This window comes from Pleurodeles waltl, chromosome 8, assembly GCF_031143425.1.
Source record: "Pleurodeles waltl isolate 20211129_DDA chromosome 8, aPleWal1.hap1.20221129, whole genome shotgun sequence".
Taxonomy (NCBI): domain Eukaryota; kingdom Metazoa; phylum Chordata; class Amphibia; order Caudata; family Salamandridae; genus Pleurodeles; species Pleurodeles waltl.
Genome location: NC_090447.1, coordinates 50,890,824 through 50,902,924, shown reverse-complemented (window position 1 = coordinate 50,902,924; position 12,101 = coordinate 50,890,824). Strand labels below are relative to the sequence as shown.

General features: G+C 42.8%; 1 protein-coding gene across 1 annotated transcript; it reads right to left on the bottom strand.

Moving 5' to 3' along the window:
* Positions 1-819: 819 nt before the first annotated feature.
* On the bottom strand, positions 820-2,332 carry LOC138249034 (zinc finger protein 41-like). Its single transcript, XM_069203092.1, has one exon. The coding sequence runs from the start codon at positions 2,150-2,152 to the stop codon at positions 905-907; it is 1,248 nt and encodes a 415-aa protein (XP_069059193.1). The 5' UTR covers positions 2,153-2,332; the 3' UTR covers positions 820-904.
* Positions 2,333-12,101: the final 9,769 nt, after the last annotated feature.

Below are 12,101 nucleotides of genomic sequence, written 5' to 3'. Positions count from 1 at the left end.
AGTGTCTAGGTGGTAATATTGTGCTTAAGGCTGTTGTGGAGACAGCCTCTTCCATGAGCAGTGATGGAGGCTGTTAGGGCAACAGCCCTGACATGCAAATGATTCCTGTGGGCGGACAGCAGGAAAAACTCCTATTCAGGGTTTTTTCCTGGTTGGTGGAGAAGCATGTAGATCACACAATGGGCCTGAAATGTTGGGGCCTGGCAGGGCAGACCTTGGCAGAAGGAGTATAGGTGAGAGGTGGTTGAGGCACATGTGAAAGGACAGTGACGGAAAAGATACTGCGATAGTGAGAAAGGTTTGGATGGTCTGTTGGGGGTTTGTTAATTTTTTGGGGAGGGGGGCTTAAAGGTTGGGAGGGTTAGCTTGAATAATATGTTAGTGGGTTGGATAATTCGACAACTTTAATGTATACAGGTTTTTGCTGCATACCTGTCCTAATAAAGCAGCCTTTTGCTCTTTATATTAGCCTGGTCATTTGCGCCATCTTGCCCGATGGAGCACACATTCACAGAATCCCATTCTCAAAAGTTTTAATTTCCATCAACTTTCCATGCCCATATTCCATACAAACAGCTAGGCTCAGAGCCTTGCACAATAGGATAACATAGCTACAAAAAGCCTTTCATACTTTCACTTGCTTCAGTTCAGCCCTGTCAAGTCAAGACACTTCACTGGTGATAACTCGAGCTTGGTTCACTAGGGGGGTCATTACATCCAATGACAGGGAGGGTCTGAGCTTTAGAAGTGAATACTTTCTATCACAGAGAATTTGTTATTCAAGTTTTATTTTTTCTATGAACACAAATATCTATTTTTTGTTATTTTTTAAAGTTTCTCATCATCATGTTGTTTTAGAGAACTTGTTGTTTGAGAGCTGTTTTTTAAACTGAAGACTTGGTGCTCACCGCATGTCTTCCATGACATGAAACCTTCTTTGGTGTGTTTTCAGAACATGACTTTGACGGAAGCTTTTCCCACATTCCACGCAGTTGTAGGGACGTTCTCCAGAATGTATTCTCTGGTGCACATTGAGACAGGAGAGACGGGTGAAGCTCTTCCCGCACTCGAGGCAGGGGTACGGACGCTCCCCAGAGTGGATCCTGTAGTGTACGCTCAGGTGGAAGCGGCGAGTGAATCTCTTGCCACAGTCAGGGCAGGGGTATGGGCGATCTCCAGAGTGGATCTTCTGGTGTACGTTGAGAGTAGAGAGTTGGGTGAACGTCTTGCTACATTGAAGACATGGGAAATGGCGTTCTCCAGAATGTATCCTTTGGTGAACCCTGAGTGAGGAGCGCCAAAAGAAACTCTTACCACACTCCAGACAATGGTGTGGCCGTTGGCCAGAGTGGATTCTCTGGTGTACACTAAGGTGGGAGCTCTTGCTGAAACTCTTACCACAATCCTTGCAAACATATGGCCGCTCCCCAGAGTGGATTCTCTCGTGCACATTAAGTGTGTTACGCTGGCCAAATCTCTTCCCACACACCATGCAGGGGTACGGGCGCTCCCCAGAGTGGATCCTCTGGTGCACTCTTAGGTTGGGGAGCCGCCTGAAGTTCTTCCCACACTCCAGGCACAGATAAGGACCCTCCTTTGGATGGCTCTTCCGATGAACTCTGAAACAAGAGAGGCGATTGAAGCTCTTACTGCACTCCAGACAGGAGTAGAGGTGCTCCCCAGAACTGGATTTTTGGTGTTCCTTCAGCGATGAGCAGGAGGAGAAGCACTTCCCACACTCTTCACAGATGTATGGACATTCTCTTGAATGCATTTTCTGGTGTAGACTTAGATTTGCAATTCGTCTGAACTTCTTCCCACACTGAGTGCAAGAGAATGGTTTCTCTTTTGCGTGTGTGGTCAAGTGACGCATCAAAAACTTTTCATACTTGTATAGCTTTCCACATTTGAGGCATCTGTATGGCTTCCATGAATTATCATTTGAGTGGATTTCTGTGTGCCTTTTTAGAAGCTTTTTGTGCTTGAAGTTGCTTCCATCATGAAGGTGCATAAAGAGACATGGTCCACTAAGTAGTCCAGGCTCGTTCCCTTGTGAACCTACCAGCCACTGATCTGACTTTCCATTTCTTTCCATGCTGTTTTCTCCTTCAGCACTCTGGTAGATACCGAGCATGGATTCCCCTGAGAACATGGCTCCTTTCTCCAGTTGAAAGGGGTAATTCTCTAGCTGCGTCTCAGGCCTCTATCTGCAAGTAAGAAGAAGATACAATGAAATCAATATGTGGCAGGATTCTAGTTATAATAAACCTAGAAGTTTCAAATGTGGTTCTCTTTAGACTCACACAGATTACTCTAGCTCAAGACAATATTAGTTTAGTAGTGGACTGACAGGTTCAAATGTCATGTGATTTTTTGTTTTCATACTTGGTGTAGTAATTTTTATTATCTCTAATCCAACCATGTTTAGCCTTTTTTACAGCTTCAAAATTGATGTTGGAGACATCATTGCATACAACACCACATAGGGTGGGTTTTAATCAGTCCCTTTCTTAAGATTAGCTTTCTTTTATAAATCAATTTCCTGCACTTTACTGGATGGCGTTCCTCTCTGTTATTCCGGTTGTCTCGCTCCAGATAATTTCTTCTTTATCCTTGCTTTTGATTGGCTTAGTTGTACCCTTAGAGTTCTGATGTCATTAAACTATTTTTTTAATCTTGAAAGTAAAGAAAATAATGCTCTCACACTACCAAGATGGACACAACATTGTTTCATATCACATTGTTTCACATCATCTTGTTGCGTCATGCAGTGCAGCTACCATTTTTAAAGCATGAAATGCTATTTTCTGCACTTTCATGGCTTCTGAGTTGCATCAAGCCACTTTGGGGGTTATTCCAACTTTGGAGGAAGTGGTAAACCGTCCCAAAAGTGACGGTAAAGTGACGGATATACCACCAGCCGTATTACGAGTCCATTATATCCTATGGAACTCGTAATACGGCTGGTGGTAAATCCGTCACATTTGGGACGGATTACCACCTCCTCCAAAGTTGGAATAACCCCCTTTGTGTCATGCAGCGTGGCAGCCATGTTGAAACTATAACATGTAGACTTTCAAGATGGCTGGCACTGCTATTGGCTTTCCTTACTGTTAATGCCAACGATTTAAATATTCAGCTTTTAGCTTCACTAGTCAGATAAATATACAGAGACCAACTCTGAGTCATACCAACTCACATTAGAAAGTTGGACAAGGTCAGAATGTGGGACAAATACTATTTTTCATCAAAATGTAAAAAACACAGTTGATTTGAAATTAGGAACAATGCATAATTTATGACAATTCTCGTTCAGGGCCTGAAGAAATGTGGTCCTGTCATCCTTGTGGAAATCAATTGGCTCCCCTTGGCAGCCTGCATCATCTTCAAAACCATCTACATAATGTACAAAACCATCATGATCAACACCGTGACTTCACTTGCAGGCAAGCTCAACATCTTGGGTGGTTCGCATCCCAGCTGCTGCCAAGATACCTCCAGACTGCAGATTAAGAAGTGTAAAAAGGATTTAAAAAAACAAGGCAGCAGGCCTTTTCCAGTGATGCACCCAGGCCTTTTCCATTGATGCACCTAGGATCTGGAGCAACATTCCTGCATCCATCAGTACTGCCCCAATGCTGCTCCAATTCAGTAAACAGTTGAAGAAGCATCTCTTTAAAGATCACTACGTCACAATGCATTAACCATCCACAAACCAGCTGTTTGTTCTATCAGAAGTTGACTTTATTCTTGTCTTTGATCCTGTACAGCCCTTTGCTGCCATTTGGCTCAGTTCTTGCTCCAGAAATATCATATACATACATACAGTTCTAGGTGACGCAGGGCATGCTTAATCCTGCTTGTAGAGGTTCTCCAAACTTTATTTTAAAAAAGAAAGTAAAATCAGGTACAAAAATAAATATTGTGTTCTTCTATGAGGTGAAGCTGAGAGCAAGCCATATGAAGCTTCGGAATAACCAATTACACACTAAAATCAACACTACTCAGTAATAATGTATGAACATCTCAACTTTCCCTCTTTCACCATTACCCAGATGCTGATCATTTTGTCAACAAAACTATGAGTCTAGCCATTGAACCGGTCTTACCAGGGAAGATTACAAGAAAGCATACTCCTCATGCTACAGGGCACACTCAGCAACTAGAAGAACTGAAACTGGAAGGACGACAATGAAACCCAAATGGTAAAAACTCACACCACCTATCAGTAAAGGCCCAAACTATGTATAAACATGTATCATCAACTCATGAGAAAACTGAGATCAAGCAACACATCAAAACTGCTGGATCACTCCTCAACCAGGATGCCTTTCAACCTGGTCAATTCTTCTTACTCCAGCAAATAGATAAATCAGGGAAACACTGCGCAATCACTGGATGTCAGCAAATCTATGTGTTTAGCCATTGAGCCTCCCGCTTTCCAAGAATGAATCTGTAAAAGGAAACCTCTACTGCACCAGGGTAGACTCAAGACCTGTAGGAACTGAAACTCAAATACATCCAGTGAAAACAAAATGATAAAAACACATAACACCCAATGCTAAAAACTCATACAACCTGCATGTAGCCAGGCACTGCCAAACTATGGAACAAGTGGAGTCTAGCTACCTGTACATCAACATTAACAGCAGTAGAAGACTACTCAGATCAACACTTGCAAATTATGAGTCGAAATATCAAATCCCAGGCTACCTAAATCGCCCAGAGGTGACCAGGATTGGCTACTGCTCCATAGTTTGCAACCCCAGCATTGCTCTTGCTGCAGTGATCACAAAGGCACATGAAGGAGCAGAATGCAATCATGGCTTTATGATTTACATTCACTGCCTCTGCCCAGAGTCAGACTGGGACCCACAATTGCCAGGGCAACCTACAAAAAGTGTCCCACATTTGAGGAATGCAGCCTTTTATAGAACATTGCTTGGTTAATATCAGACATCTAATTTAAGGAGAAAAGTGGGGTAAATTAAGCATTTTTAAAGCCTGTAGGGTCAGGACTGGAAATACTGCAGATGTAAAAACTGAGGGCCTGATTTAGAGTTAGGTGAACCGGGTTACTCTGTCACAAACGTCACAGATACCCCCTCCGCTGTATTATGATTCCATTATATCCTATGGAACTCGTAATATGGTGGATGGGATATCCGTCATGTTTGTGACAGGGTAACCCATACGCCAAACTCTAAATCAGGCCCTGAATACTTAAAGCAGACTCTGCACCTTGTACAACATAGTGAAATACCCACTGCCAAACAACTGTTCCTTTAACCCAGATTATCGTATGTATCACAAATTGAATACAAAGCCATGGGGGAAAGGGGCTAGGTCAGGATTTCTGGGAAAGGAACCTACAGTGACAAAAAAGCAACTTTGAAATTCCTCCTCTTGACGATTCACTACAGAGGAGTTTCAGAGAATGCACGCTCTCATTCTCAGTGGCAGCTCTGCCTTGTTTCTGCCCCCTTTCTAGGTCTCACCTGAGACAGTGCATGCGCTGTCACTTGCAAGGCATTTTGTTAACTTACAGTGGACTCAGAGCCTGCCCATCGCTTGCCTTTCGTTGGCCTCATCGTCATTTCTATTTGCTTGCTTCTCTTTGTTCATCCTGTGCTGGCTTCCCTTACTTTTTGAGTGTTTGTCCCTCTCCAGAAGCATGACCAAGTACTAGTGTCCATCTACTGCTTGGCTTTTGGAGCTATTTTTTACTTTTTATTGAACCACCCTTTAGGAAGCGCGTGTCTTTGAAGGCTGTCTCCCTCCTGTGCTTCTCTCCACCCTTCCTCACCTGTGTGCTTTTGCCCCTTGCTGTTGTTGCTTGCTGCCACCTGCAGTCTGTGTTGTTGCTTGCCCCCTTCAATCCTCCAGGTTGTTCCTTGCCTTCAGTTGCTGTCTGTGCTGTTGCTTGCCCCCTCTCTTCCTTGTCCCCTCTCTTCATTTGGATTGTTGCTTGCCCCCTCTCTTCCTTTGGATTGTTGCTTGCCCCCTCTTTTCCTTTGGGTTGTTGCTTGCCCCCACTCTTCCTTCACATTGTTGCTTGCCTCCTCTCTTCCTTCGGATTGTTGCTTGCCTCCTCTCTTCCTTCAGATTGTGGCTTACCCCCTCTCTTCCTTCACATTGTTGCTTGCCCCTGTAGTGCTATCTGTATTTAAGCACCGATTCCATCTTGACCACTGACTCCTTTTTGTGCTTAGCTTAGCTTGAAATGCCATCACTTCGGTGGCGCAGGTATTTTTCCACGCACAGCTTGTTAACACGTTTTCACTGTTCTCACCAGGGAAGGAAACACAAAATGGGGGATGCAACGTTGATAAGAGTGTACAAGGATGAGAATGTTGATGGCATAGAAGGGTACAGCTCGGTCTTGGAAATACACCTTGGGATCTGGCCAATCTCTTTGTGTGTTTTTCAACACTGACCCAGTACAGCCAGCACTTGAATTTCACAACTCACTCGAAGGGAGGTGGGTTACCAGAACCTTCCTCTTAAGTTTTGTTTAAAGTATATAAGGTGGGGAAGCTTGGTGCTGAGGCAGAAGAAACTCATTCCTGAGGGTGGACGCATTGCTCAGGAAAATCAGTGACCCTTTGTGGAAATTCCTCCTGTCTCAGTTGTTCCGGGTTCCACAGCTTGACGTTGGCAGACAAGGATGATGTTGGATTCGATCCCAATGGTAATGCATTTTAATGCTTAATTATCTAGCTTTACTGTGTGTCTGCATGTATATATATGTATATATATATATGTATAAATAATAGTTCCACAAATATACTGGCTACTTCCACCAATCGAGGTTGGTGCAGACAACGGTCGTGGCTACCGTTTATATAAATAAATTAATTATTTCTGCTAATACTTTAAAAGCAGAAAAAACGTCGCACCCAACGTGTCAGCTTCTTAAAGCAAAAAAGCTTTATTGCAAAACGTGTCTTCTTCCCAGCCAAATTGAAAAAACAGTGCCCATTTCCTCTTGGCCTTTTAAACTACCCCTGCATGAACATAGAAAAAATACTCTCATCCCTTTGTACCCATTTTAGAATCAACAATATACTTATTAATATCCTACTCACAAATTCCAAATTATCTCAATCAATGTTATATCTCATAATAATACATTTTTCAAAGAAAAGAGAAAAAAGAGGAGAGAACAAAAGGAAAAAGGAAAAAACAATTGATACATGTAAATCCTCTAGTAGAGATTCAATTACACATCCTTATGTTTCTACATTAATCCTACATTAACATAAAGCTCCTCATCCTTGTTCAATCCCCCCGGTGTTTTGGTCCCTAAAAGTATAATGTAGTAACAGGACCCATGTTGATTTAGAAATTCACTGGAATCATAAAAATGTTCAAAGGGTCCGGGCATAAGTCAACACCGGAGCGGAGGTCTCTTTAATTTATGGAAATCTAAAAAAGTTTACTAGTCAGCACTATACCATCCCAAGGTTGGGTGGAAAACAAACCCTGCCGTGCAGACTGCTGTTCAAATGAAAATAGGGAGAACACCAAAAAGAGAATATAATGGTTTGATTGTGACCATCCTAGAGTATAAACTGGGAATGGACATTCTGAAGGGGATGACTTTATACTTAGATGATGGTTGTTAACAATTTGGATTAAAGAGATACATTTCAATGGCAGCAGTGAGTGTGGACCATCCGGAGATACCTCCAGAGAAGGTGCCCACAACAACCAAGATAGTTTGTGTGAAACAATAATGAATTCCAGGAGGGCATGAGGAAATAAGCGTGACTCTACAGGTGTGGTGGCTACAGTCACCACTGAATGGAATAATCCTCTTTGGCCTGTGCACTGACCTGATGGGTGCTATAGAATGACTATTGATTACCACAAATTGAATAAATATACATCCCCCATGACTGCTGCGGTCCCCGACACCATCACTTTGATTGAGACAATGCAAACACATAAAGGGACCTGGTATGCAACCATTGATATTGCCAATTCTTTATTTTCTATACCATTGGCCCCTGAGAGTCAGAAGCAATTTCGTTTCTCCCACAGCAACAGACAATTCAGGTTGTGGAACTCTTGCAGAGCAAAGGGTGGATGATTAATCCAGATAAGACACGAGGACCCTTTCAAAAAGTGAAGTTTCTAGGAATGCAGTGGAATCAGGGACATAGAGGTGTTGCTGCAGACAAAAACAAAAGATATTAGAATTTGCCACTCCCCGGAATAAGCAGGAGACTCAGCAATTCATTGAATTGTTTGGTTTTTGGAAACAGCATATCCCTCACTTGAGTCAAATTTTGGCCCCTTTGTACAAAGTGACAAAAAAAAAAACATGAGTTTGAATGGGCAGAGCAGCAGCAATGTGTGTTTCACTTGGCAAATGAGGTGATTCAACAGACTTTAGACTTATGGCCAATACAGGAAGGTGACATTGAGTTATATGTAACCGTTCAGGGGCAATATGCAAATTGGACAATGTGGCAAAAACAGGGAAGAATGAGGGTGCCGCTGGGTTTCTGGACAAAAAAGCTACCTGATGCTACAGAGCGATATATTCCCTTTGAGAAACAGTCACTTGCTTTTTACTGGGCTTTAGTGGATACTGGGCAAATGACCCTAGGTCATAATGTGATTCTGAGACCTGAGATTCCAGTAATGCAGTGGGTGATGAGTTCACCTAAAACTCACTGCATAGGACATGCCCTAGAGGCCAGTGTCATTTGCTGGAAATGGTACATACAGGACATGGCCTGAGTGGGACCAGCCGGGACAGCAGCCCTGCATGAACAGGTGGCACAAGCCCCTGTTCAGGATGATGAAAGGGTGCAGGAGGTACCACAGATAAAAGAATCACCAGTGAGATGGGGTGAGCCATTTGAATCCTTGTCCCCTGAGGACAATAAGCATGTATGGTTTACCAATGTTTCAGCCAAGTCTGTTGGAGCTAAAAGACATTGGAAGGCAGTGTCATATAAGCTAGTCACTAAGACGTTGTTATCCAGTACAGGAGAAGGGAAGAACAGTCAATATGCAGAATTGAACGCTGTATATCAGGCACTGAAAGAAAAATTTCCTGGGATTTGTCACATTTATACTGATTCTTGGTCTACCGCCAATGAATTAGCTACCTGGGTTCCCACATGGCATGCACATAATTGGCAAATACATTCTAAGGAGGTGTGGGGCAAAGAGTTGTGGCAAGAAATTTGGGAAATGGTAGAACAAAGTACTGTTACTGTGTATTCTGTAGATGCCCACTATCCCACCGACCCACTAGAACAATGGTTTAATTCCCTTGCAGACGACAAAGCCAAAATCTCAGAGGCAGAAGTGGTGACACAGGATTCTGACTTGGTGGGGATTGCTAATTGAGTGCACCAAAAAAGTGGACATCTGGGAGAGAAGGCCACTAACAGGTGGGCAGAGATTAGAGGAATGCACATTCCCCTCGATTTGATAACAACCGTGATCATGCAGTGACCTATTTGTCAACACACACAACAATCCCGAAGACAGTCAAAGATAAGTTGCGGAGAGGGAAGTTGCCGGGGCAGATATGGCAAATTGATTAAATTTGGCCACTACCGACTAGTTGTGGGTGTCAATACACGTGCACAGTAGTGGACACTTATTCTGGTTACCTGATTGCTGCCCCTTGCAAACGTCCCACTCAGTATAATACTTTCAAAACTCTGGACTTGTTAATGTTGTATTACGGAATCCCACTCCAAGTCCAGAGTGACAATGGGTCACATTTCAAAGGAAAATTGGTACAAGATTATTGCTCACAACACAATATTGAGTGGATTTTTCACATTCAAGATTATCCACAAGCTGCAGGACTGATTGAGAGAATGAATGGCTTGCTGAAAGCCCAATTACGAAAACTATCAGATGGAACTTTAAGAAACTGGAGAGAGCATTTAAATGGACCCCTCCAAATTTTGAATAACAGACCATTGACAAATGCAGAGACCCATTTAATGCAAATGTTAACCCCAGCATTACAGATACAACCCCATGTAGCGACCAACTCCATTGTGTATTGGGAAATAAAACCAAGAGCCTTAGCTCCTTACAGAGCCACACCAGAATCAGCAGGTCTTGATCTACATGCTTTAAAAAAATACATATTGAAACTAAGAGACATGGCCCTTCTTGAAACAGGTGTTGGAATGCAGATTCCCCTGGAGCATTTCGGATTGATTGCTCCCAGATCTGGGTTGGCACTGAAAGGTATTCAGGTCGTGAGGGGAGTGATTAATGCAGATTACCAAGGAGAAATAAAAACTATACTCCTGAATAGTGGAGACACTGACTTGCTAATAAGACCTGGAGATAGAATTACACAATTAGTGATTATCCCAGTGTATGGAGGAATAGTGAAAAAGGGGACTGCCCTAGCCCTTCTTACAGTGTTTGGGGAGGGCGGTTTTGGCTCAGCTGACAAAAACCTTGGTGCTAAAGTGTGGGTAGAATCCCCAAATCATTCTCCTGAACCAGCAGAAATCATAGCAAAGGGCAAAGACAATGTCCTGCCCTATGCTTGTGTGCAACATATATAATGAGCAGCAGAGATTTTAAGGACGTGGGTCCCGTGCTTGCTATGCCACCAGATTCAAGCTAGCCTGGCTGATGAAGGGTGATACCCTGAAACCGGTCCCAGGATGCTTGTTTCTGGTCCAGGGAAGACCTGGCTTGGCAGTTCGGGCTGGACTGTTCCCATGGGGAACAGGGTCAAGTCTGATTTGCATATGGCTGGATCTGAGCTGGAATGGCATGGCAAGCAAAAAAACTGATGGATTAAACCCAGATCTGTGATTGGGGGTGAATGTTTGATTTGTTCTGCATTCCGTCCATCTTCTGTTGTTTTTGCGGTGCCTAAATTCAGACATTATTGTTAGAGCAGCACATTGGGGTTTTAATCACAGGTGAACAAAGCAAGTTTCCAGGGCTTGAGGAATTGCCTTCTATCCATGAGTTGTATTTGGTGCTGAAGCAAAACCTTGTTTTTTAAGGAATATCGAAACAATAGGTTTTAATAAAATTAAATCTAAGGTACTAAAAGCTACACACAACAGCTGACAACTGCGTTTCCACTGTTGAAGTGCTGCACAAATCTGCGGCCCTCTCTGACTTCGGTAGAAACTGGTGCCTAATGAAACATAAACAAAGAACAGATAAGTACATCCTATTCCTAACTGGGTTCCTGACTATCCCTTTATTTATTAGAAATTTTCTTCTAAAAGTACCTCTTGGATCCTGGTCTCTAGTTTCCAGGTTTGGAATGTGTTACTGCTCTGGGATGTGCTTTCTATTACTCTAAAGCTTCTAAAACATTAAACAAATACCGTTATCAGAATTATCAATATCAAACATTCATCATAATATAACTAAAGCCTAAATTGCCAATAGCAGACTCACTTTTCCCATATTTCCAGAATCTTTTATAAAACAAATACTGTACTTTTACGTCAAAATACAGCATGTAATTTGTGCAATTACTGTTTGCCTTGCTGTTAATGGTTTCCACGGTTCGATTCTTAAAAGTTCCATAAAAAAAAATGTTTGCTTCACAAAGTTCCGCAAAGTATTGTTGTAACAAAGAGTTTGAATCACAATGTTCGTGGAAGGTATCTTGTTTCAAATTGTCTATACACGAATCCAGAAATTGTTGTCAAAGTTCTTTCAGGTAATAAAAGTTTTGCACTTACTTGTTGCTGGCAAGAGATACTGATCAGTCTAACCTTGTCTTCTTTCTCTTTTGCAGGTTGCTTGTAGGAGAGAGGCTGAGGCAAGGAGGAACCGGAAACCGGAAGAAGGAAGAGCCAGCAGCTGCGCCCATTGAAGTCAATGAAAGTCTGTAGAGAGCAGGAGTGCCAGCGCCGAGGGATCTGTCCTCAGGTAAGCGGGAGGTAGACGAGCACTGGGCGAGGCTCGAGGGCTGCCTTTTATAGACAGGGCTGGGTGTGGTCCTCACATGCTGCACATGTTCTTGAAAGGTGTGCAGAGTTTCAGTTATTATGCAAATGAGTTAAATTAACACATGGCCTAGAGAGGAGTGTTTTAAAGAAGCCTTGGTAAAAGCAAGGCCCAATGTGTAA

Coding starts and splice junctions, on each gene's coding strand:
- LOC138249034 (XM_069203092.1), bottom strand. CDS start 2,152: ATGTTCTCAGGGGAATCCATGCTCGGTATCTACCAGAGTGCTGAAGGA.